Consider the following 27,637-nt stretch of genomic DNA (forward strand, 5'->3'; position numbering starts at 1 on the left):
TTGATTTCTTTAAGGCTATTGATTTGAGACTAGCGTTAAAAACTATTCATTCTGAAACAAACCATGTCTGATAAAAGACTTGCATATTGTTTAGGGATCTTTAGCAATTAAATTTTCCAGCATACAGTTTTCAAACCATACTATAAAATGTATGCTATGGAAGTTGCTCAATTAAAGAAAAAAACCCATTTTAGAGCTGCCATATTATAAGTGACCAAAATTCCAGAAATGTTTACCTGTGGAATAACTAAAAGTCCAATGAAATCTATGTGCTACCATGTTGTGAAAATGCAGGGTTTCTGCCTTTATTTAAGAATAACCCCACCTCTATTTTAATAAGACAATTATGTCCAGGTAGGCTGAGAGGAAATTACCAAAGGAGCTAAGATTTCTGTTTTTCTTAAATCTCTGTCTGAGATGCATCTAACACTGTTGTCTTCAGTAGTTAAGCACAAGTTATATGTTTCATGATTTTTTTCTGGACTCATGAACCCTTCTAATGCAATTTTAGCACAATCCAAGATTGCTACTGTCAATGATATTAATAATAATAATAATACTGTCTATGAATAGGGCATAGGCAGGGAGATAACCTACCATAATGTTAATTTTCTAAGCATATAGGCTATAGATTATGATCCACAGGGAATCCTGTTCTCCTAATCAGTAAATAATTTATAAGTGATGTTGGATAATGGCATGTTTGCAAAGTTAATCCATATGTTCAGAAGAGATGGACCAGTTTTTCTTCTCTACAATGGATATGGCCCTTTATGGCTGTGTGCTGCAGATATTGATCTTGTGAGAGAGCAGGATCTTTTTCTCAGCACCTGGGGCTACTACTAGGGTTTTTTACATAACATTGACACTATTGCTTTCAGGCATGAAACAGCAAATGCCACTGAAGTGCTTTTGGCTCTTTAGTCTGCAGTGGATAAATCTACAAAGGAAAAGCCAATGAGTAAGAGCTCCTTCTCCTCCTTTTCACTTTAAACTTTATCCTGTACTTGTTTAACAGGATAGGTCTTGAAATGACAATAGGAATTTAAGACATAAAAAAAATGTTATACCTTCTTCTTACCATTTCTGTCTTTGAACATTTGTGTTTTCACTGATGTATTGTAGAACAGAGGATACCAAATTTTATTTTTAAAGCAATCAGTTTAATCATAGCTCTGGACAGGAGTTTTAGGAAGAAAGTGGCTTCTGAAAGGCTGTAATAATCCAGAAATTAGGAATCAGTTAGAAGCTCTTTAAGCTTTCATTTATCAGTAACAAGTGCAACTATGAAAAATTTGAGTAGAATCAACTTAAGAATTGAAAGCCATTCATACGTGGCCTTCTCTTTCTTACCTTACCCATGTGAGTTTTCATTGCCTGTTTAATCATTCTGGAGATGGTGCATGAGAAAAATGAAGACTACCAGAGCATTTCTTCTGGAAGACCTATGATTGTTTTAGGTAGAAAACACCCTTGCATTCTGACTTAGTCTACTACATTTTGTTTTGTGTTGATACATGAAATTATGTGCAACCTTTTTTCTTTGTTAACTAAATGTCTGAAGAGGGATTTATTGGAATAAACAGAATAGACACAGTAGCCCTGTATGTGCAGAGAACACCAGCTCTGTGAATGTGAAGACCATATCCCATATTACTTGAGAAGTAGGTTAGTTCGTTTGTGAAATGGGGGGAAAGACCACAGTGGTTTTGTTCTGCATTCAAGCTGAATATATTCCCATACTTTACTGCTGCATTAATCCCAAAGTCTCCAGGTTACCTCCAGTAGAACTACTCTTAGAGGGGAATATTATGCAGCATAAGCAAGGATATCACTCAGCAGAGCAAAGCAAAACTATTTTCTTAAGCCAATGGAAAAGAAAGAAACTAAATTGTCACATCAGTGTTGCAAGCCTGGTGTTCACATTTATTTGGTTAATGGAATTCAGGTTGATGTAACAACTATGCCAATACAAATAACATGTGTGAAAGCCACAGATTCTGTCTCAAACAACCATTCAATCTGTATTTCAGTGTTCAGGAAATCCAGAGTAAAAGTTTTTTCTTTAACTAAAGCGTGGCAATGCTGTGACTATAACATAAAATTTTCTTGCAAAAAGATACAAAAGCTGATACAGGAAATGAGGTAATTCTGGCGTCTGAAGTGAGAAGAGCGCTTTTGTTAATGAAGGTAAAGTATGAATGGATAATATACTAGTAGGTGTTTCTAAGAGAAAAATGATACAAAAAAAGTACAAAAATAATTTTTGTACAATTGAAATAGCTTTTTGGATGTGAATGGTGGAAAGGAATAGACTGTTACCAACCTTTTATGAGCACAATTATTATTTGAGAAATAGCATAATAACACATTTACTCTTCCTTTCCTAAAGATACATTACATATGACCTAAAATTATTTATGCTTGCTTTAAATAGTGGTTAAACTTTAGATGAACCCTAGATAAGTGAGGGTTCATTTAAAGTTTTGAAGATAGGTTGCATAGAATAGTTTTTATAAGTAAGAGCACACATAATGCTTGAAAGTGCAAATGAATGCAAATCATAGTCAGAAGGCAAAGATAGCATCAGTGACTTCTGAAGTTTTGCAGATGTTCTGTCAGGTTTTGGGAACTATTTTTTAAGGTCTTCAAAATTTCATATCCTTCATGTTGACATATTAGGGTTTATGGTCATCTAACTGTGCAGAATTATGAAAGATTTGTGACTCGTAGTCAGAGGATGTAATTTTGTATTGCTCATTGCTCTTATGAACAACCCTCACCAACTTTTTTTACTCCTGGAACTTGAAAGAGTTCAAATACCTGCCAAATCTTCTCCTGGCAAGAAATGTGATTCCACTAGGCTGTAATCTGGTCAGCCTGGGGCTCATACAGTAATCTGCTTAATCAAAACAGAAGCAGTGTTCTCTTTGAATTCTGTAACTTCAAATCTGCAATCAAATATCATGTTTTGTTCCTGAGCACTCAGATACTACAATGGTTCAGATAAATTTAGAATCAATTGAAAAGATAAAGGCGTAATTTTATGTAGTAATGTATTGTACTGTTCTGACTTTATTCAGGTTAAAATGAACAACATTGGGAATATCTACAAGATAAGAATTGAACTTGATGGATTACCAAATGAACAACCTGAGTGGAATTTACAAAGGGTGAGACTTTTATGGTGATTTTGTTCCCATTTCATTAATTTTTACATGAACTAAAGGCCCATCTTTTCATAAAGACATAGGTTTATGAATCAGTAAATGCTGGTTTGGATAAGTTCTTACTGATTTGTATTCTTAGATTGCTTTAGAGATGACAAGAACACTGATATAGTTCATCTCCTAAGGGATGAAAATATGCAGGATTATTTTGCAATTACTCCTAATTCCTTCAGACAGCAATTTTATTGTAATGATGTGTTTGACCAAGTTTTGCATTCTGAAAATTTGCCATACTTTTTGGTATTTCTGTACTCTTCAGTGTGTGTTAGGGAGATTCCAGCTTTAAATTCCATCTCTGAAAAGTTGAAAATGATGGAGCAGCAATCATTCCATGACAACAATTTGCTAGGAATGAAAAAAATTTTCTGAAAGGTAAACTAAGTAAGTTATAATAGGCCCCACCATTCCTCATAATTATGAATATTTTCAGTGAAAAGAAAGCTGCCTTTTTTTTTTATTATTATTTGGTGAATTAATTCTTTTTTGTTTTGTTTTAATTCTGTTTTTCTTTTGATATTTAGGGATTTTCACCATACTAAATTTGCTCTAAATGCTTGCTAACACTAACACTCATGTAAAATTTATATCAGAGCTGGAATAAGAATTCTTTGTCCGTTTCTTATACTGAATTTGTAAAGGAGACAAGTTTATTCTTTTTCATTTGAGTAATCTTAAACAGCTTGATTTAGACAATCAGAAGTAGGAAATAATATTGGATTTTACATTAACCCAGAGGTTTTAACTGTAGTAAAACTGAATGTGAGTATAAATATTTTAGTTGCTCAAATGATTGCAGGAATCTCACTTTCCAGCCTGATGATTAGAAAATCTTTCTTTAACATTTTGTTCCAAATTTCATAGGGTAAGCCAGGGATTTCAAAAACTTCATTTCACATCAAGAAATGAATCATGTTGAAAGCTGTGTTTTTCTGAAAAAGTAGTTAATACATGCAACTATTGTGAATCAGCAGGGGGGGCTCTGCCAATAAATATTAGAGATTAGGAATCAGTGCTGCCTAAGTATTTCATGTTAGAATAAATAAATACATGTTTTGGTGTTGCAAGCAGTGTTCATTTTACTTTAAATAATATTTTATTGGAAAAGTCAGATAAAGACATCTATTGCCCTGATCCCCTAAGTGTTAGAATTTGGATGTGAGTAATTGTTGTTATAATTTTGTTTGCAAGGCTTATGCATATTATATGCACACTCAAAACCACAACTGCAGAAAGATAATTTATGATGTCCTTTTTCTAGTCAAAACCTCTGGAAAAACCCTGTAATAAGTATTGTAATTCAAGACCTACAAAAACTGCTTTCATAAAAGAAAATAAAGAGTGCTGTAATTATAGTAAACAAGGAAGCTATCTTACTGTACAGCAGCAAATAACTCTAGAAATTGGAATTCTAACCATTTTAAGAATATATAGATGGTGCTGGTACACAGGTTGCTTTTTGTTTTGCTGTAGAAGAGCCTAACATAATATAAACTGATTTAAGATTCCATTGTATCCTCTAATTGTCAAATTTCAGAAGGATGTAGATGATGAGTTTCATCCGGTTTTCATCCTAAAATAAAAAATTTGTGTCCATCTTTCTACATCTTACAAAAGCTCGGTGTCATGTAACAGCATCTACCAGAAGGTTTTCAGTCTTCAGTCCTCCAGGCGGTGTTACATAGAGGTGGTTTACTCACTGAAACCAGACTTGGTGACATTTCAAACGGCAAACCCACAAATTTCAATTACAGATTTGTTTGTTGCACAGTAGTGGCCAAAATAAAAATATTTTCACACTGCAATTTTGTATGTCATATTTACTGATTGTGTTACTGTTTTCTGAGATAGGAAAAAAAAATAAAAAAATAATATGTTTTGCTGTTGAGAGGCAAAGCACTGGAACTGAGTCACAGTTGAAATTGCTTCTCCTTCAGGTGATATTGCAGCATCTAAAGAGCAAGAAAACAGTGAATTTTCCAGCAAACACGTGGTTATCAAAGAATCGTGATGATAGAGAATTTCTGTGTGAACTTCCAGTAGTGGAAGCTGGAAAACCTATCTATCCAAGTATGTGTGTACAGTTATTTATATATTGGTTACCTGGTTTTCAGTATTAATGCCAACCAAATTGTGATCCTAGAAATCTTAAAAGCAAATAGTTTGACTGATTTCTGGAGAGTATCTTCCAGAAAATTAATTGCATATCAGACTTACAGTCATCATTAAGGTATAATAGTGAGTAAAATTACTTGTGATTACACATAACTTGCATTTTTTTCTTTTGGTTATTTTTGGAAGTTGTTTTATATCATGTTTATGTCCACACTGGTGACTTGGAGCAAGCTGGTACAGATTCTGCAGTTTATTTGTGTATCTATGGAAAAAGAGGGGATTCTGGTCTAAGACTTCTGCATAAAACTGGTGTACCAGTGACATTTCAGAGAGGAATGGTAAGTCTGAAAAGCAATTTTTTTAGCCTTATGAATATAGCTAAGTAACTGTATATGGTTTATACAGGTTCCTAATAATAACAATAATAAAACAAACCACATAAATTTATCCAAATAACTTTTAAGAACTAAGGAAAATATACTTCTACTCACCCAGGAATTAATATGATGAGTGAAAACATAGGCAGGAAAAGGGAAATTATATGAGGGCCTACACTCAGATGGTGAGAAAAGCTGCCTATGAATTTAAAATATTTCCTTTTAAAGTATGATGAGTTACAGCTGTCTTCAAATGAGTATACAGAAATTGTTCCATGATTTCAGATCTTAGTAGGTCTGTTTGTTTTGTATTTCTTTTAATGTTTAATAGTAAAGTATTGTGATTAATACAGGAGAGACTTAAAGTAATTTTTGTCTCAGTTTATTACCTTCAAGCTCTTCCAAAAGTAAAATATATATCATCTTGATTTTCAGCAGTATGATTGAATTTCAGGAACTACTGAATTTAATGTAAACTCTGCCACTAGTCTTCTTGTGACCTTCTTTTGAGCATGTTTCTTCCTTTGTGATCTATTGAGGATTAACACTTGTATGTGTAACCAGTGGTATCAAGCTGCTAGAACACTTAATTGCAAAATGAAAAGCAGTACCTAAAGTGCTAAAGCTAGCCATAACCTACTGGGAAACTTTAAAATAATCTATACTGTTCTAAAATATATATATGTTATGATGTTACTAATGTATGAGAGATAAAGTTCTATTCAAATTAAAATGTAGAATTTAAGTGGAATTTTCTGGGGGGCATTATTTTAGCCTGATTGATAGTCAATTCAGCATATTATTTACTCTGGGGCTAAGGGGAATGGTTCAAAGTGCACTTTGTTATGGAAATGGGTGAATAAGACAGTAGATTGTTTGGAGCAGCAGAGCAGGGACTGGGATACATCATTTATATAGGGATAGTGGAATGCTGACTTAACAACTTGATTTCATCCCTGCCCTGACATTCTGCATTATATTAGGCAAATTGCTTAAAATAAAACTTTCCTGAGTGACCACGTTTTTCATGCTTATGTGTTGCTGCATAACCAGTTTAACTTTTCTGAACAACCATAGCTGTAACTGAGTTCAAATAGAATTCTGCTCTGCACCTAGTAAGCTCTTTGAAATGCTAAATATTTCAGTAAATTAACCCCTCTGTTTCTCAGCTGAGCACCCACACCACTTTGCATCTTTGACAGCTTTTGGCAGTAAACTCTGTGCTTTAACTATGTAGGTAAATTGAAATATTATGCAGATGGTCTTTCAAGAAAGAGATTAAGCAGTTGCAGCAAACCAGGGTGCTATGGGAGATGTGCAAAGGTGAAATCACTGGGGAAATCAGTTCTGTTTCACTGAGCTCTTTGGGTAGTTGCAGTAAATAATGCATAGAGTCATAAAGATAATGAAGATAAAAAGAGATACTGAAAATCTGTCATCCTCCTGAGCACACTTTGAGGCAGGAATCTTTCAGAGAGAATAGCTTGTGATCATATATTATCAATACACAAGGGATAAGTAATCTTGCACAGGCAGTCTCAATTCTGCCATTTTCTGAGGACTGAGAGCTTTACAGATATGAATTTTCCAGTGTATTTCTTTCCTTCATTTTCTTTTTACTGAGAAGAATGATCTGGACCATTACGTTTAGAGACAGAAAGCTGTATGCTTTTTCCAGGGACAGAAAATTATCAACCTGAACCTGATCAGCTTCATGCTTCTATGAAAACAATCTTTTCCAACTATAAGCACAAGCCTAGATGAATAACAAGGGGAAAATGGCATGTCAGATTTCAGTTTCTTTCAGTAGAACAAAATGTAAGTAGAGGAGGTGAAACCAAAAAAAGAAAATGATGAGAAGGTCTGTTTTAATGTAATATCAACAAAGGAAATAACAGCTTTATGTTTTTCTTACCTAGAGAAATGTAAATGGCAAGGTTTTGAAACAGTGCTAAAGGGTTGTGTGCAGCATTTTGGATGATGGCTGTAAAAGCCCAATTTATTTGAGATTATTACTGCATCCTGATTTTGACTGTGTTTTCTTATTTACTTTGACACTTCATCAAAAGAGTTGAACTCTTCAGATCCAAACTCTCTGAATACAGGCCAGCTGTCGTTAAAACCGATTGAAATCTTTGTACTTTGTGGGAGTTGATCAGGCTTTTAACACACTTCAGTTTTTGGACTGCCTTATTGGTAGCAAATTGCAGAGTACTGTCTCCTCTCTCTTCCAGGTCAGTGTTTTTGAAGTGGAAGCTGTATCTCTTGGGAAGCTGCAGAAGGTGCTGTTGCGCTGTGAGGCCAGTACCAAGTCCCAACATTGGTATTGTGATAAAGTCATTGTCAGAGAAGCTGAGAACAACTCAGAATATGTTTTCAATTGTGAAAGGTAGTTTTTACAACAATATTAAATATTTTTCAATGTGTATCACTAAAAGTATTATGTCAATCCATGCATTAAATGTGAGTTTTTCAGGCAAAGACATTTTTTATTATTTCACAGTTTTATAGAATCCACAAAATGTGTTGTTCCAGAACAGATTGCTTGAATTAATGTTCTGTATGGTCTGTAGCAAAGTTTGAACACTTATATTGAGTCTGTGTTCCTAGATTTTAGAGTACAGCCTTATCCTACAGGATAAGTAGTACAGCTCAGTGCTGTGAGGGTGATTTACCTTTCATGAAGGAAAAATAAAGCACCTGAAATGTTCTAAATTAAGTGTATTTCTAAATGGGAAAAAAAACCAGATTTTCCATCCAAAACTAGCATTTCACTCTCTTTACAGCATGGCCAGGCAAATATGATTCCCAGAACTATTTTGCAGATGTTCTGTTTCAGTTATTAAATGAGCATCTTAAAAGTCAATAGACAAATACTTGATTTTGCATATTTTAGAAAAATGTGGTAATCCCATGTTTGGAGTTTTCAGTTTACAGTCTCTCTTGTGGGTATATGCATGAGTCAAGTAAAATAAAGAAACTGAAGAGAGACAATATGACTCTGTGACAAGGCAGTAGAATAAATAATATTTAATTAATCATGTTTAATTAATGCATGTTGCCTAGTTATTTTGTCAGGATTTTAATGAATATGTTCCATAACCTTGGAAGCTTCTTGCAATTCTTTGTGTCACTTCCTCAAAAACAGGAATAAAGATGTTTTCTCACCTTGATTGAGTCTCTAAATCTGAGAATTTTTTTTTCAGCCAGTAAGATGCTTATAAATAGTAGTAAAAGACTGAGGATTTCTCTGAGTAGATTTGGATGTGGACCAGCTGCTGGTGCTGGCTGTATTTTCTACCTTTCTAAATAAATATAGGTGAAATTTTCTTTGTGTCATAGCTATCTCAGTGAGCAGCATGGTTTAGGCAGGGCACTTTTCTGTATTAATTCTGTAATAACTAACACCAGATGTTTATTATTCTATGATAGAGAGTGTTAAAAGAAACAAGTGTTTCTGGTTTAATGTCTAACTTCTCTATAAGGAAACCCTTCCGCTGAAAAGGGATTAAAATAAGTCCATGGTGGGGATCAGGTGTAGCTTCTATGTTTGCCAAAATGTGCTCTATTCAAGGAGGGAGGTTTTTGCTTTTCAGAAATCTAATTCAGTAATCTTCAGCCTCATATTTATTTTATTTTACATAGCTATTTTCTGATCTAGGACATGAAAAAGGTTCTGTTTGTTCTCATTTAGCCAAAGGAGCATAAGCATTTTATCTGTCTTGAAAACCTGATATTAGTTTCTGAATGTCTAATAGTTTCTACTCGGTTTCAGCTATACAGTATTTACTAGTTACTGATACCTTTTAGCATCTGGGATTTCAGAAGATACCTGTGCCATCAGTTTTTAACAGAAGTGATAGAAATAAGTAATTTAGTATGAGAAAATTTATTTCTTAGGGATCAGCTCATATATGAATTGGCCAAGTAATGTTTTAAAGACAAAAAATAGGAACATTTGTAAGTTGCTCTGGACTTTCCTTGCCCAGCTTGTAATGGAATCCCAACAGGCTTCATAGGAGACTGAATGATTTAGGTCATTCCTGGAGAGTCCATGGAAGTGGACTGAGGAAATAAAGACTACAGCCCAGAAGATTGTTGCATTTCTTTTCTGGTAAAAAAAAGAGCTGATTTTTTTACCAAGGCAGAGGAAATAAAAGTGTTGGTAATCCATATTCTGAATGAAAAGTTTTCAAAACTATACATAGCCTAGAGCAACATTACTAGGAAACCTTAAGAATGCTTTCCTTTATTTGTCCTCTTTTAGATTCATTTACCTGTCCTCAGTTTATAGGAGGAATAAGAAAGAGAAGTGTTTGGCTCTATCTTTTTTTTTAACACTGAACTGTAGTTTTAAGAAATGCAATAGATACATACAAATTATACTTGCATCTCAATCCACAGTACTGAAAAAAAAATGTTCTGTGCTATATTCCTCTGTTAAGCTATAGAAACAAGTACAGTAGTGCCATATGAGTCTCTTAAGCTGATACAAGTGCATCACCTGCATACATCTTACACCTCTATACCTCTTACTTTTGCACAAAAGAAGTTTCTTCATTGAGTCAAATAATTCCTACTTTAACATAAATCAAATACTAAAATTTTAGGAGTAGAGACCCTTTGCTGTTAGGTGTATTCAGTATGAAAATCGGACATGGACCATTCAGTTATTTGGTAATATAAATAAAAATTGATTCCTACTGCTTTCTTATGTTCTTTCTTATTCTTAGGTGGCTTCCATTTATGTCTCAAGGTATAATCCATTCAGAAATTGAGCTGTACCCTCAAGGTAAGATTTATTGTAACTTTATGAAAGTAAGAACTGTCATTAGTAATCCTTTTCCTCTGAAGAAATCTGGGCAGATTTTGCACTGTAAATATCAGAGTTAACAATTTTGTAGCTTGCTTTGCTATATTTCTGGGAGAGAAACACAGTTTATATAATTGCTATAGGTGATAGTGAGAAACTAATGAGGGAAAGAATGAGAAAGAATTTTCTTGTATTGACTAGAAAAACTGAATGTCTTTTTGATCACTTTTTTCAAATCTTTTCTATAATGTTAAAAGATAAATCCTTTATTAATGGATTTTTTTTTTTTTTTTTTGCTTTTTGGCAGAGTTTGAAAAAAATCAGCAGCTGAAAATGCAAGAAGCAAATGGTAAATGCTGCTCTTGTTTTCTGATTTTAATGAAGACTGTTTCTGCTTCAGAACTAATTGCTTTACACATTTGTTGCCATTTGTATTTATTTTAAAACATTAATTATAGCACACTATTTGAACATTTCAGTAAACTCTGAACTTCACATTTTAATTTAAAAAATAAATAAATTTGTTTATGCTCCCTTTTAATTCCGTCATTTTTCTTTCCATAATGCTATTTTTCTTTCTGCTTCTTCGAAAAATTCCTGTTTTTCTAGTACTTATTGGTGATCTATGTTAATTTCAGATTTTTATAGTTAGCATTTTAAAACATGATTCTTTTTCCAGGCCTTTATATAGTTTTGTTCTCAACAATAGATTTTCACTTTCTGTTTTACTTGTGATTTCATATTTGTTCAGGTTGACTTTTCTGTCCTGGTAACCAGAGCAGATTAAATTTAATTTCTTAATAACACATTAGAATTTCTCAGCTGTGAGAAGTGCTTCATGCTGTAGGTTGAACAATGATCTAGGAGACATTGTGAGAAAGTTTAAAAATGGTTATTCAAAATCTGTTTTATCAGTCAGAATATCCATGAAGAACCAAATAATTTGTCCTAAACCTTGTTCGTATTGCAAGTTGTTGTTGATAAAATTTTTGCCCAGTTGTTTTAGAAAATTTATTAAAATCCACACTGTTATAGGCTTTCTTCTGAGTCAGAAGTATCTTTGTCCTTGTTTTCTATGCTTTTTTCAACAGGCAGTAATTTGCTCTCTGTTCATCACTCTTTGTGCTTTATCTGCTTCGCACACCTCGCTTTTGCATCTCCCTGCCCTGAGAGATCCTCCTTTCCAGAATCCAAATTGGTCTGCTTAGTCCTTTCTGCACCTACAGCTGAGTCTCTGGGCTGTGTCATTTAAGCTGTGCAAAAGTCTCAATCAGAGTAAGGCAGTCAAAAGTGTATGCAACAAATAGCCTCTGGTTTGGGACACTTGGTAAAACATGGATCAGTGGCAAAGAGACTTGAAATTGTGTATCCTGCACCTAGAGAGGTTGCTCCAATTCCTGGTTTAGTGGTTGACCTGAGAGCTTGTTCACTTTCCTTTTTTTCCCCATAAATTTTTAAATATATTGCATTTCTTTTCTGTATCACTTATATTGAAAAAAAGCAGAGCTATTTTTCTAGGAAGCAGAACTTTCCAGTGTATTGTAATATTTCTAATAATATAGAAAATAAAAAAAAATAAAAGTCTAGACAGCCATCTGTGGTAAGATAGCATTCTGATGTCCCCAGAACCGCAGGAGATAGGTTGCATCTTTCTTCTATGTATGCTAAAAGTTATGGCTCAACACCTTTATCTATATTCTTTTCCTCTCAAAGTGTGCTCCTCTTCGATCATTAAGGAGCTATTGGTACTCTACCTCATCAGAACAACCCAGCTTTTTATGCCAACAAGAATTGTGTTTTTGTAATTCTTACTGTTTCCCTTTTCTATTTGAAAGCATGCAATGCAATGCAATAAGGATTTCTGGCATCAGAGAGATTAGAAATTTAAGGACTCTTTTCCTATACCCATATTGTCTTTCAAACACAAGTCTTCTCTACTTCCAGAAAAGAGGAACAAGCCTCAAAGTCAATACAGAGGAGTTCAAAACAGAACTCTTCTTGATGATGTTTTTTGGGGAAATTTGATTCTCTAATTTACCTTCAGAGAGGTAGTAGTGCAGAATAATTTACAGATAACAAGCTTATACTTGGGAGGTAGGAGCTGAACCAGCTAGAAAATACAGCCTCAATAGTAGCAACTGCATCATTTCAGAACCCCATTGCTTAACAAAAGACAGGCTTTGAGAAGGTAGTACAATAGAAAGGGCCATCAAAACCACTTGAGGCCCAATTAATCAATGAACATGTCAAAAAGAAAATACATTAACCTACTTTAAAATGAGTTTTTGTTTCTGAATGATATTTGAAATTTTAGGAGGAGTAGTGGGTCATATTTTACCCTTTGTCTGCACCATTCTTCATAAGCTCTTGTAAATGGAATTGTCCTTATTTTCCAGTCAAATGGTTCAAAGGAACTTTGTCTTTAGGAAACTAACAATATATTGTTTGAAAATTGAAAAGGCTGAGTTTTCTATAAACAAGCTCTTTCTATGGGGCAGGGAGCCTTTGCCTTATGCTCTTTTTCCACAATATAGAGCCTTTTCACTCTTCTAATTGATATTTATACTTTTGTTTTCTGGTGCCATGGTTCTTTTATCAAGAAAGTGAGTCTATAGAGAAAGTTGTGAAGATGGAGATTTTCAGAGGCACAAAAGAATTTCTAACAAGCTGGAGTCTGACAATTCTTAATGAAAATTGGATGGTTCACTTCCTTTATGGAATTGTAGAATAGTTTGGGTTGGAAAAAATCTTTAAAGATATCTATTACAGCCCCTGACATTGATAGGGACATCTTCAACTAGACCAAGTTTCTCAAAGGCCCATCCAACCTGGCTTCAAACACTCCCAGAGACAGGACATCCACAACTTATTTGGGCAACCTGCTCCAATGTCTTACAATCCTTACAGTAAAAAAAATTATATTCTTCATGTCTTATCTAAATCTACTCTCTTTCACTAAAACCATTCCCCCCTGACATCACTACATGTCCTTGTGAAAAGCCTTTGCTTTTCTTTTAAACCCCTTAACATATTGAAAGGCTGTCAGTAAGGTATGCTGGCCTGGAACCTTCTCTTCTCCAAGATGAGCAACAACCCTTTGTCACAAGAGAGGAATTCCAGTCCCTAATCATTTTCATGGCCCTTCTCTGAGCCTGTTTCAACAGGTCCACATCCTTCTTTTGCTGCATCTGGCTCTGGGAGAGCCCAGAGCTGGATGCAGTACTCCAGGTGGGGTCTGGTCAGAGCAGAGTACAGGGGTACGCTTCCTTCCCTCAGTCTGGGGCCAGGTTTGATTGGACAGAACAAATGAGTTGTTGCTGCTTTCTGAATTCCCAGCTGTGTAGTTGTGTGCATTTAAAATTCTGTCACCTTCCCAAACCAGACATCAGCCAGACCTCTAAAGACTTGGAAAACAGGAAATCAAGCCTCTTTCTCCAGTTCAATTTCTGTGGGGCAGATTACTGAGAGATAATGAGGCTGGCCCAAGATAAATACTTCTGTCAGACAACAGATTTAAATCATGCAGTCATTACCAGACAGCTTTCCACTAAGAAAACTGCAGTGTATGCTATGGCATTTATTTATAAGATGACTGTGGGCTGGTATTTCATTTGTTGTTTTCCTTGAACAGAATGAATTTAAGTCGCTGTGTGGAATTTCACACAGACAAAAGCTGCAATCAATGACGGGTGGAGAAGCATGCAATCCCATCTTTTCAGATGTAGAAATGCATTTTACAATTATGAATTGTTCTTTTTTAAAATAAGATTTATATTAAGCTGCTTTTGAATATTTAAATAACTTGTGTATATTGTATGGGAACAGAAATTATGTTTTAGTGTCAGGGAGCCTTATATAAAATAATTTTCTAATGAGTCCTAATCCAGTTCAGAATTTTCTGAAAAACCTTGTTGTTTCTCATGCTGATTTCAATATCATGCCCCCATCCAGCCAAACAGGACTCTGTTACGAATCACATCAACCTAAAATGAGAGGAAATTGTACTTAATTGGGATGCTTTGACATTTTTCCTGTCACATTTCTTGGTTATACTGTTGTCATAATCCAAATTCCAGATGGTGGTCTTCTCCTGTGTTGGTCCCCAGGGTTATCACTAGAAATCTCACTTAGCTCTGTGTTCCTATTTCTGGCTTTAGTGCACTGTAAGCCTCCTCAGTTCTTGATCCATAACTCACTTAAGATGAGTTTGAATGATGTAGTATTTGGCCAATCCTCTATTTCCTCTCCTGACATCATTACCTTTTAGGTACCTTAGAGTCACAGTCTTTCGACCAAATTATGATTCCATTTATATCTTTCAAGCAAACTGCTTTGTATAAGCAACATTTTTAAAAGCATTTTTATTTTTTTTATTTATATTTTTTTTTACTTTACAGAAGGAGAGTGGAAGATAACTGTGGTCACTGGGGATTTTGAAACAGCTGGCACAACAGCAACAGTATTCCTTTATGCTTATGGAGAAAACAAAACTTCTGGTCCTATTCTTTTGGGATCTGGGAAACAGCAGCTGTTTAATCCCAAGAGTGAAGATACATTTAAGGTATAATATGGCTGTTATATAAACACCAGAGAATTCAAAAGATATGCAAAGTAGCTGTTCTCAAATCTAGATAGTAGAGGTAACAAAAAAGACTCAAAGAGACATGCTAGGATGATTAAGTATTTCTGAGGGAGTGGCTGACTTTTACAGCCATGAGTTTTGAATCGGGCAATGCGTTCTCAACTGCATGTGGCAGACATGTCTCTCACAATCTGCTTCGTACTTGCATCTCCTTGATTTGCTAGTTTACCCTAGATGCTCATTTGAAGGAGTAAAAACAACTTTCTCCGTGTGTATGTGTTAAGATAGTCCTGGTTATGGTTTGTGCTGTATATCCATCTTTGGAAGGGTCCACTGTAAATCTTCTAGGATCTTCCTCAGACTTCCACTGAAGCACACTGTTATGTGAACTTTTTCTTGGAGAAGGTAAGAAGGAAAGGGAGGGATGACTAGAAACTAGAGGTAAAGCACATGGATTAAGTTAACTCATGATTCAAACTAGTGTTGTCCTGTTTTTCCAAGCAAATGGAGACATTTCTCTCTACTGACAAAAAGGTTTCTGAGATGTGCTTCAGAAACATGACATTTCTCAGGACTTCTACAAGATCCTATAATCCCTGCCATTTTCTCTAGTTCATGCAGTTCCTTAGTCAGGATTGTACCTGTTGCAGTAGTTACATCTGTGACATGTCACTCAGGTTTAAATAATTTATGTATAATAAACAGATGACGGGGAATCAGTGACAGATGGGACAGAAAGTATCTTTTGATACCAAAATTAGCCAGCCACAGGGTGCTGGAAGAGATCAGCATAATATAATGGAAACAAATAAAACACGGTCATGCCTCACAAAAACAATCAAAATATATAGTTTCAAAATCCCTGTAAGTTACGCATACATCCATAAGAAATCACAGAGAAATGGTCCACAAAAAGAGAATGAGACCAAACTATACTGCATTGTCTTAATAAAAATCAAGAACAATAGTCTGATAGAAAGCACAGTTAACTGTGTAGTAACTTGGATACCTAAAAGTATACAATAAATATTCGGTAAAGTTAAAAATAATGAAAAAAAAAATAAAACGAATAAATCAGCTGGTGCTCCTTATTAAGTTCTCATTCTAAAACTTAATTTTATTTTTGCCTCTATTACTTTATAAAGCAAGTGTAACTTCATTAACCTTGGCTATCTCTGATTAAGGTTTGCCTAAATGAAATTAAAAGCTGGCCAAAGTCCATTGTAATGCAGATATAATGTAACAAGGCTATTACCCTTGGAGATTTCCATATGATGGCAGTACATGAAATTCATTGAAGGTAATTCACAATTGTGTGATGGGGAGAGCTCTTGTTTCTAACTGGAGTCCTGGGTTCTAGGTTTCCACAGACAGTCATATGTACTCTGCACAACATTTGCTCTTGTGGCTTGGCAATTTTTCCTACCAGATGGATATGTCAAGGATAAACAATGTGGGAACAGGAAAAAAACCAGAATTTAAATTTGATGGATTTTCTTTTCTGCCCTGAATTGTTCCTGTGTGTTCAAAGAAACTACTTCTGGGCTGTGGATTTCTGCTTCTGTTACAATTCAGGCATAGTTTTTAGGGCATAATTTTTCTGTTGAGAGTCATTCCTTCTCCAGTAGAGGAATATCAATCTACCATAAGTTACAGCTTTCATCACAACTCTGATCTGTTTCCTGCAACTTCCTCTGGTATCATCACAGTCCCTGAGTATTTCTCAGTATTTCAAAAATACTGATTTTGGCAGAATGCTGGGTTGCTCAAGACACTGGAGCTTTAATTATATTCTAAATTATATTCTCTGGAGCCCTGTATTCTGCATCATCATTCTTTGAAACATGCCGAACTATCTCTTATGACTGTACAGAATGTTTGATAAAGAAATTCTTTTTAAAAGTATTCTTTTAATGTTTGGTCATGCCAAATATTCCCTTCTGTGTCAAAAAGAACTAAGCATAAGACTGTAAGCTTATTATCTCCTGTAAAAGCCAGCTGCAATCTCTCAATTTTTATTACTTCTATACATAATAATTCCATACCTTTGGGTACAAGTTCTGCTTTTCTAGCAATAATGAAGTCAGTAAAAACACTGACTGGTTCAGTAGATCTGCTTTCAAAATACTGCTCGCCTTAGTGATGGTGGCAGGACCTAGCATTTCCCTAACAAGCCTTTTTCCATTATTTGCTTTGTGAATTTACTTCATTATCAGCTCTTCAATCTCTTTAGGACAATGTTTGTCTTAAGAATCTCAACACACTGTATATTTTTTTTAAAAAAATTCACTATATTAAACTACTAGAAGTGCTGGATTTTTTCCTAAGGAAGCTTCAAAATCTTCAGTTTAACCTTAGGTTATATTTTGTGGTTGGTGGCTGTCTTTGTAAGGAAGGTAGCTTTTCCATGTTTGCAAGTACAGAACATGAAGTGTGCATGATATTTTAGGAGCATTGGAAACTGAAATCCATCCCTGGTGTGAATTTTGCTGCATGAGCTCATTTTTCTAACTTTTAAAGCTGGTGCCACATCCATTTACATGATTTAGAGTTTCTTCATCTGCATAAACAATCCTTTAAACCAATCCTATGGTCTAGGGTAAATAAAGAAAGTAATATAGGAAGATGAAAAGCAGTGCTCCTATAATACTTGAAGAGATACCTAATACCATAAAATAAATAGTGCTTCTATGATGAGACTATTAAAGGATTAAATACAGCCATTTTCCTTCCACTTCCACTTTACTTTCTTTGTTAAGAGCTGTGTTCATCAGGTGCACCTTCATGCTGTACTGCATCTCAGGAATGTGTGACACTTAGAACTTGATCTGTTGTTTTTCATTTTGATTTCCACCTGTTTAAATAAAATTATCAGTCATTTCAAATAACCTATACATGAATAATTAAAACTTCTTTCTTTAGAATCAGTCCTACAGACTCTAAGAATCTGTTGCGTTTCACTGTGAGTCTTCCGTTCCTGTACTCTGGATCCGTAGTCATTCGTTCATCAGTCAAAACTGAGATCTCCAAAGTAAAATGAGAAGTGCTGAGAAGAAAACTAAATGCTGTAAAAATAGGTTGAAACAAATCCATTTTCATGCTTTTGCTCGTGATGTTCAAATAAAAGAGGCTGAAATGAGCTCAGTTAAAATCCTTCCAGAGTGGGAAGATTGCAAAAGTGAACATAAGCACTAATGTAGCTGTCCACACTCTTAACCACGAGACTGATAATGCCTAAAACCTGGACATTGCTTGTGTCCTGCTATTTGCCAGCTGTCCCTGTTTTCCATAATGACCATTTAGGTCCAGAACCAGTTGAATAAAACTTAAAGAAGCCCAGGCTTTAGTCATATCTGCTTAAGGCAGCATAAAAGTCATACTCATGACTGTTACTCCACTTGAAACTGTCACTGTCTGTGAAATGCATATGATAACAGGATGAACCTCATCCCTTACTGAGATAAAAGGGAGACGTATGTAAAATGATCTTCATCAGCTATGGGCTGTGCATTCAACAAAATTTAGCTTATTCCAAGAAACAACAGAGGATTGCAAAAAAGCTCACAAAGAGCTCATATATATATATATATATATATATATGTATGTATGTATATTTGTACTTGCGGTTGGCATAATTTAGTTAACCCCACAGTAAAAGAAAAGTTCTTCCAGAGCTTGAGTGCACTGGAAAAGAAGTGTTTTAGCAGTCACTGTGCAATGGACAGTATTTGTTTACCCAATCTATTTTTGTGACAAAAGCAAGTATGAAGTAGGAAAAAATAATGCTAATCTTTTTGTGCCTTTTAATCCTATTCCTTACATGTCTATGTCCATCCTTTTTTGTGACACGTTTCTGTGTGAGCACCTGTGACATACTCTAATTCTTGAGTTAGTGTGTAACTGTGCCAAGTTTTTTGGGCACAATTAACAAATTCAGACATCTGGAAAAAGCAAGCAGCATGGGTGGACCCTGGGTACTGTACTGGTATAATAGTTATTGTATCAGTTATGTAGCTGTATGTTCACAATTAAAAAATATTATCTTCTTCCAAAGATTTCTCTATTATATGAAGATGCTGTAGAGGTTAAACTAATGCAGTCAATGATTTTTCTTTCTTTTGGGAATCCAACTGCTGAACATGACTTCTCTGAAATTCTGTTAATGAAGTGGCCTTACATGAAATTAAGTCTGTCAAGCATATTCTCTGCTGGCTCTGTTAGACATTAGGATTTTAGTGCAGCTGCCTCTGAAGTGTTGATTTATCCAAATGATTTTCATGCTAGCCTGAGTTTATCTCAAAGAGATTGCAGGATGCTTTCTGCACAACAGGAAAGCAGTGATATTATTTCACTTATTCTAGTATATAAAAGAGAAATGGGGTCATTACATGTATTCTTTCCCTCCTTTTATTGAAGTATCTTTCCACTGAACCATTTCTTGTTCAGATCAGGAACTTCACTTTTCATTTAGTCAAACACCTTAAGTACATGAAGATAGGTCATACCAACTCTACTCAAAATATCACAGGTATGCTAGGGACCAAAAAGTGTATTTGCATAGCTCGTTTAAAAATGGAATTAAAATTTAGTCCTTGCATCCTCTTTAGGAAGAACTTCTTGCTGTTAAACCTGGATTTAAATTTATGCTTAGAGACAAAGTGTAAAATATGAGCTTTTTTAAGCTTCAATTTCAAAAAGTAAGGCCAAGTTGTCTAACATGTGATTTAATAAAAATGTTCCCATTACCTACAGTAAGAAGATTATTTAGTCCTATAAATAGTAACAATGAACAAAGCATATAGATGTATTGTTTAGCAGGTCAGTCTGGTTTAACTGCTTTCAAATAATTTAGAATATGACTAAATCAAAGATGCTGTGTGTGAAAACGTGACCCTTTTGAAAGTGGTGGAGAGTTTTTTCAATAATTTGTCCTGGTACTTGAACCATGAAAAATGATGTGTTGATATTATTGCCTGCAACAGTGAAGAAAACTGCAACAAAGAAAATATAATTACCACTGTCATTGTAGTCACAATGGTATTTTTAAGCTTATTAAGTGCTGATGGTCTGTCACATAAGCAAGGTTTATATGAGGCCCATCCCCTTCAGAACTTATTACAGGACCTAACACAAATTGGTTAATGCATCAGAAGGAGTTTCACAATCAACCAACAAGTTAACTGCAGATGATGATGATTCAGGTGTTTTGCAAAATCTTTTTCTGAGAAGATTTGTATTTGTAGAAGAATTCTCTAACAGATCATCCCTAAGAAGATCAACATACCCGATGTTTGTGGTGTCTAGACCTCTTTAGCTCAATCTGTGTTTCCATGTCCTTATTTGTTACCTCTGCAGTTCAGGTTTTATTTATGTTGTACAGGTGGCTGATATAAGCCACATCATAATGGAATTTGAATTTCCCTTCATGTCCAAATTCTACTACATCATTACAATTCATAACTCTTGATATCTGAATTGAATTTTAGAAAAGTAGCAACTAACCCAAAATGAACAGAACATTTTAGAAAAAAATAAGAAATTTCAGAGTGGTGCCTTTTTCTGAGGATCTCGAAATTTATGAAGAGAGGTTTGCAATGTCCCTGTAAGAGATATGTAAATGTTATCCTTGTTGTATAGTTGAGAAAGTGAAACAAAAAGGGCTTGTGAATTTTGTAATGTTTCTTAGGAAGCTTAAAGCAGATTCAGGAATAGAATCTAGCTGCCTGATTTTCAGAGTGATGCTTTCGTCCTGGAGCTCATTCTTTCCTCTTGGACATTTATTACAGGCTGATCAGAATGGCTGTTTCCATATAAAAAGGGATGTTATTTCTGCAGCTTTAGTGCTGGAACATCATAAAACAGCTAGACTACAGTTTTTGTAAGCACACTGTTTACAAGGGCAACAAAGTCAGCTTTGTTCTACAACTTTTTACAGAAAGTTCTGGCTGTGAAAGTAGATTTCTAAATGCCAGGTTGTGTTCAAGTCATGCAGAAGTTCAAGGCAATTTATTCAACACAGAAAAGGAAGAAGCAACCTCAAGACACTGTTTATGTTGTCAAAAGAATATCGTTAGCTCTACTGTGTTATGAGAATATTTTCCTCTGCATTTCACTGCAAGAGCAAGATTTGACATACATTTGATGGGATTCCAATTGACAAAAAATAACGTGTTAGCAAGTCAATACCACTGAGAGACCAATGTGATGTCTGATCTGACATCAAGATGAATTGTTCCAAGCCCTAAATGTGCAACTGGTACTGAAAATAAATTTCTAATTGTATTATACATCTTTCAGAACATCATATACAATTGATTTCCCCTCTGCCATTGCCTGATTTCCACCTAAGAATAAACTTGACATTTTCTCCCCAAGTCACTAATAAACAATTATTCAGAAAAAGAATGTTATGCAAAAATATTAAGCATATTATTAAGCATGTTGTCAAACGGGCAGTGTTCTGTGTTTTGAATTATTTTTGAGACTTTTCAGACTCAGAAATATGCCATTATCTGTAAGTCCAGCATAGTTTATCATACAAAAAACCTCTTAATTTGTAAGTCAAGTAGACAAGGACACCTTATACTGTTTCTCCCTTTAGCTGAAGAGAAGCAAATATATTTGACTTGAAACTTTGGGCAAATTCTCTATTAGCACTTAGCTTTCTTAATTTGGTTATATCATACCTGCTTTTAGAGTGTAAATATTGGGGAAGAATAGGAAGTATAGAAAGACACAAGGACATACATGTTTAGGGATGCTAAATAGGACTTCAACAAATTTAATTGAACTAGTTGCAACTAGATGCATGTCCTGGAGAAACCTAATGGTCTGGATGGAGCTTTCTGTTCTCTCCTGATTTTTCTTGAAACTTCGTTTGATTAGGTTTGATGTATTGCTCTCTTGCTTATCCAGTAAGTCCCTACATGCTGATATGGTGATGAATGGGCTTCATCATTCCCTCTCCATTTTCAAACTGTGTCTTCTTTTTTCTTTTTCTTTCCTTTCTCCCGCCTTTTTTTGGTCAGCTCTCCTACATGTGCTTATTTTTGTGATATTTTCTCCACTTGTACCAGTGGTCTGCCAAAGGTCATCTACTATGCAGCTGGCAGGTTGAGGGAGGTGATTCTGTCCCTCTATTCTGCTCTTGAGGGACCCCAGCTGGAGTGCTGCATCCAGCTCCAGAGCCTCCAGAACAAGAAGGAAAAGGATCTGCTGGAGCACAGCAGGATGAGAAGGACCAGAAGGACATGTTCATTGTCTTTGCATGGAAATTCACCTGGAAAACTATGTCCCATCTTAGACCTGATTCTGAAACAAAAAAATCCACTTTAGCATAATATGATAAATATATATTTCATATATATATACATCAATATATAATATATATATATATCATATATGTCTCATAATACGATAAATCAATATAATTGAAAAAGTTTTAGCTTCACTTTTGAGCCAACATATGATAAATACTATAACTCATATATATACATATATATATATATATACTATAGATATGCAGGATTTGCTTTATCACTGTTGCAGTTTGCTTCATAGCCAAATGACTGATTAGATGCTTCAGAAATTGAAAAGGGCTCTTTAATAGAGTTTCCTGGTCCCTACCAAGAATCATGGTAATGATTATTGTATACAATAATCTGTGATGGCTGTGATACTTCTCTTTCAACAGGGATTAAGCCAGAATTTAATCATGGCCATGAGGGCACAAGGTATCAGCTGTTTGTTTACTAAATGGCCCCTTAACACTTCTGCACCACAGACAGCAGCCAGTGCCTACATTTCAGCAGAGCACCACCTTTGTTGTTTACCAGTACCATATTCTACTCAATTTGCAATGAAGGTTGAGAGTTCTAATATATTTTTATATATATTTATATATATTTTCAAGGAAACATTAGCAATCCCCTGCCTGCAGCAGTCTCTGTTTTGCATCTGGGTGACACTTATTAGAGTAACTTAGCCTATATTCTGGCTACATTTGAGGCTAGTTTCAGAGCATTTTCACAGAATCACAGAATCACAAGGTTGGAAGAGACCTTCAAGATCATTGAGTCCAACCCAGCTCTAACACCTCAACTAAGCTATGGCACTGAGTGCCACATCCAGTCTTTGTTTAAACACATCCAGGGATGGTGAGTCCACCACCTCCCCAGGCAGACATTTCCAGTACTTTATCACTCTTTCTGTGAAACAATCCTTTTCCTAACATCTGACCCATATTTCCCTTGGCGCAGCTTCAGACTGTGTCCTCTCATTCTGTCAGTTCCTGCCTGGAGAAAGAGACCAACCCTCACCTGACTACAGACACCTTTCAAGGAGTTTCAGAGAGTGATCAGGTCACCCTTGAGTCTCCTTTTCACCAGGCTCAAAAACCCCAGCTCCCTCAGCTATTCCTTTTTATCTGCTGGTGTAATTCTGCTGTGAGTATTAGCAGCATATCTTTGAGGTACATGGTTTTATTGCATTAATGCTATAATTGTATCTTCAGTTGGCACATCTTACTTTAACATACTGTTTTAATATAGCAAAACCTACTACAATGGTCCTAAGTGTGACTCTATACAGACTTTTTACTACTAGCATGCATGTCATGCTCTCACCCTATGAGACTGAGTTGTGCCAGGTTTGCCTCAGGGATGTTTGTTTCCTTTATGTTTTGATGTGAAATAGTTCAAAATTGCAATAATAGTAAAGAAAACTACTATTTTTTATTCTTTTCCACTTGGTGATTTTTTTTCACAATTACCATGACCTTTCAAATACAACACTGATAAAAAAAGTTAAAAAAAAAGAAGGTTGAAAGTGGTTAACCCTGCTTTTGTGCTTAGATTCCTTCCATCAGAATTGCCCAAAATACTTCTGTGACCCAAAACATAGTGGCTCCTATTTCAAGGCTGCAGTATTCAATGCGACATAGTCTTGTTTTATTGTTTAAATTTGCTGCAGTGTGGCATCAGCACTTACAGAAACAGTTAACCCTGACACCAGTGCACATAAAAACAGAAGTCAATGAGAAAAGTAGCAGACTGATAAGAGGTAAGAATAGTTAATAGGGCTCTGTTGATAGTAACTTTATGGACTTGTATGATTTTGTGTAGCAATGACTGAACTTATTTCTGCTTGTGAAAGTATTTCTCTAGAAATAGAGATTTACATTATAACACTAGAAAATGGATTCCTTGAAGAGGTCTGGAAACAGACTGGATTGTCTGAGACCTTTACTCACTTTAAATAATGTGGCACTGAAGTCAATAAAATTACACTTGCAGACTACTCCTTATGTTTTTACTCTTTGTCTCTGGGATTCATTGTCTATTAAGGCTTGCTTTTCTAACAAAACTCAATTACTCTTGGCTATGTTAGCTGCACATTTAGCTTGCATGCCAAGTATAAGAAGGATGGCTAAAGACAACAGTGTAATTTGTTATTAAAATCTGGATTATTTTTTAATTTTTTTTTTCAGATTAATCTCAGAGATCTTGGGCAGCTATATAAAATCCGCATTGGCCACGACAACACTGGAAATGATCCCAGCTGGTACCTGAAGGAAGTCAGACTTGGAAGAATAGGCTCTCTTTCTGATGAAGAGATTTGTCTCCCTGTAGAGAGCTGGCTTTCTGAAGACAAGGATGAAGGTGATACGTGGAGAGAAGTGGCAGTAAGAAGCCCTGCAGAGGAGCTCATGCCATGTACGTGCTCAGTATTTTAGATCTTATGTTCTCTAGCCATATCCTATGAGTATATGACAGTTTCTCATGTTTCCATCAGAGCAGCCTGACCAAAAGCCAGTGTAACCATGGAGCAATCCCTGGGAATTGATCCTTTAACCCCATTCCTTTCCTTCCCAAAATCAGAATAGCTGTGGCCAGGGCATTGTACCCTATAAAATGTTTGATTTCTCAGAGTGCCATACATCGCTGGTAAATACTGTTCTTTAGAGAAAGACATCAGGCAGGAAATCAAGGTATGTAATGTCCTGTGATATCCAGTTCCTTTAAGCAAGTTTGAGGTCATCCTTTCTTGTCCTGCATAAAACATACTTTATCAGAAATCCATGATCTGAATCATCACACATGTTTTCCAAATCAGGCTTGAGTCACAGCCATTCATACAGAAATTATTAGCTGCAGGGTGACACTTCGGGACTTCAAAGTTTATGACAGCTTTAATGCACTTTATTCTCTTCGACTGAAGTGGGAAATAGCCCATCATATAAGGTTATTATTTAAAAAGTCCTGAGCCATTAGAGAGGAGTAGAGATTCAGTATAATCACTATGTGTGATTTTTTTTTTAATAGACTCTCTTTACATTAATAGAATGACAATGATGCAGTTGATGTCCAATAATGTCTGCCAGTGATAGGTCTTACACGGATAGGTGCTAGCATTTAGCAAATTGGATTCAAACTGATGCAGTGAATTTTGCAAGGTGTCTGGGATTCAACTTTAAAAAAAATCATCATTCCTTAAGTGACAATCAAATAATTTCGGAAGAAAATATTACAGAAGTGATAATCCATAACTCAAAAGAATATAATTCTCTGAAAAAAAATTAAGACTGTGATGTGTGAATGTTTTATTACAGAGGCCAGAAGATGCTAAGAAACATGTATGAGCCAGCTCACATTTCTGCTTTTCTCTTTTTTTTTTTTTTATTATTTTTTTTCAGAATAGTTACTGATTTAATAAGAGATTTCAAAAAATGGGACTGATCAGGATGAACCAAATTTTATGATCATTGACATGTACCACAGTACCATATGCCACTCACAGTGACATATATGTCATTTACTGGTGCAATAGAAAAATAGTGCAGAAGCCAATTAAGTTGTACGAACAATCAATTCAACATCAATAATTCAAATATGCATTATGCAGTCTGAAAAACCTATTCATAGGAAGCTATTAATATTCTGGTCAGTGCACTTTATTTATATATTTGTATATGAAAAATCAAGTCAGTTCTATCAAATGCTGGAAATATCTTTAAAATGGCATGTTTATTTAGTCTTTAATCATTGTATTACTACATATTTCCTTGTGTCTGCAGGAACATGATCTTTATTAAAGTATGTTTCAAGTATGTAAGAAGAGACACATTTCCAAAATAATTGGAAATTTCCCAAAACTTGAAGTTTTACTAATTAGTTATGGATTTTAGGAACATTAAAATTGAACATCAATACAAACTCAGCAAGGAGTCCAAAGGATTTCCTATTTATTTTCTCAAGAACAAGCAAATTAAACACTATCCATTTTCATTTCCCATTTAGAAGCTAATTGCTTACAAGGACTGAACAAACCACATCAAGTCACTTTCCCCAGCAGAAGAAACTACACACTGCTAATTACTTGATGAAAACTTGATATGATTTAGGAGTTTGTATTCTGTACTTTCAATTTAATCTGTTATATTCTGGTGATATTAGATTTGCATAAGGATAAAAGTTATGTGCTGGAAACTTTAAACAAAGCGAACAAATGTAAACTAAGCACAGAAGGCATTGGTCTTTTAATTGCTGGTCTTAAGCACTTACCTCATTGCTCAACTTCTCTCTTAGAAGAAAGGGTAATTTTTCCTTATTCTTTTCCCCAGCTGAAGTTTTCTATGCAACCAATATGGACCCAAAGCCTTAGAAGAGTTTTTTGATGCCTTGGCTTTCTTTTTTTTTTTCTAGCAGCTCATCTTAAGAATTTATTTCCTGAATCTGTTAGCTTTTCTTTGCCTTCCTCTCTGAACTTGCTTCTTTGCCATTCAAATTTCTCATCTTGGTAACACCTCTTAGTTTTTCTGACTGTCCTTCAGACACTTCAAAATACTCTCACTAATCTGGTCTCCTACTCCAAGTATTGACTTCAGTTCTTTCTCAATCTCTCCTTCTCACTACTCTCAACTTCTTTCCTAACTCAGGTTTCTTGTCCCTCCAATGCATGTCTGCCTTTGTCTTCCCTTTTCTTATTTTTTCCACATTTGTAAGGATTCTGGGTCAATGGCTCCTTTTTCTCTTCCTATTACATCTTCTCTTATTACTTTTCCAGCCCAGGAGATCTGAAAAACTTCATCTGATCTGTTTTTGAATTTGTGCCTGAATTCAGCATTCTGTTGAACCATGAGATTCCTGGAGGTTTCCTTCAACCTGTTTTTATCCTAATCACAGCTGACCATTTCTGCTGCTATGTGGTAGATCACAAAACCTACCAAGTTTTATGATCTTTTGATCATAAAAAAAAAACTTGGAGAGATTGAGGAAGAACTGAAGTCAACACTCGGAGTAGGAGACCAGATTGGTGTCAGTTTTTTGAAGTGGCTGAGGGACAGTCAGCAAAACTGAGAGGTGTTACCAAGGTGAGAAAGCTGAATGGCAAAGAAGCAAGTTCAGAGAGGAAGGTAAGGAAAAACTAACAGATCCAAGAAATAAATTCACATCTTAAGACAAGATGCTAAAAAAAAAAAAAATAAAAAAATTCCAGCTCCAAAGATTTAGTGCCTTTTTCCACG

At 35.1% G+C, this 27,637-nt stretch overlaps 1 protein-coding gene across 1 annotated transcript in view; it reads left to right on the forward strand.

Moving 5' to 3' along the window:
- The window catches only part of RP1 (RP1 axonemal microtubule associated), a 161,297-nt gene that overhangs the window by 41,110 nt on the left and 92,550 nt on the right, over positions 1–27,637 (forward strand). Inside the window, exons 19-25 of the mRNA XM_058831135.1 lie at positions 3,084–3,173; positions 5,165–5,297; positions 5,529–5,680; positions 7,954–8,108; positions 10,453–10,511; positions 14,930–15,093; positions 24,602–24,827. Of these exons, the coding sequence (XP_058687118.1) occupies positions 3,084–3,173; positions 5,165–5,297; positions 5,529–5,680; positions 7,954–8,108; positions 10,453–10,511; positions 14,930–15,093; positions 24,602–24,827 (979 nt within the window). The remainder of the gene's footprint in view (positions 1–3,083; positions 3,174–5,164; positions 5,298–5,528; positions 5,681–7,953; positions 8,109–10,452; positions 10,512–14,929; positions 15,094–24,601; positions 24,828–27,637) is intronic.

The sequence above is a fragment of the Poecile atricapillus genome, chromosome 2 (genome assembly GCF_030490865.1).
Source record: "Poecile atricapillus isolate bPoeAtr1 chromosome 2, bPoeAtr1.hap1, whole genome shotgun sequence".
Classification (NCBI taxonomy): domain Eukaryota; kingdom Metazoa; phylum Chordata; class Aves; order Passeriformes; family Paridae; genus Poecile; species Poecile atricapillus.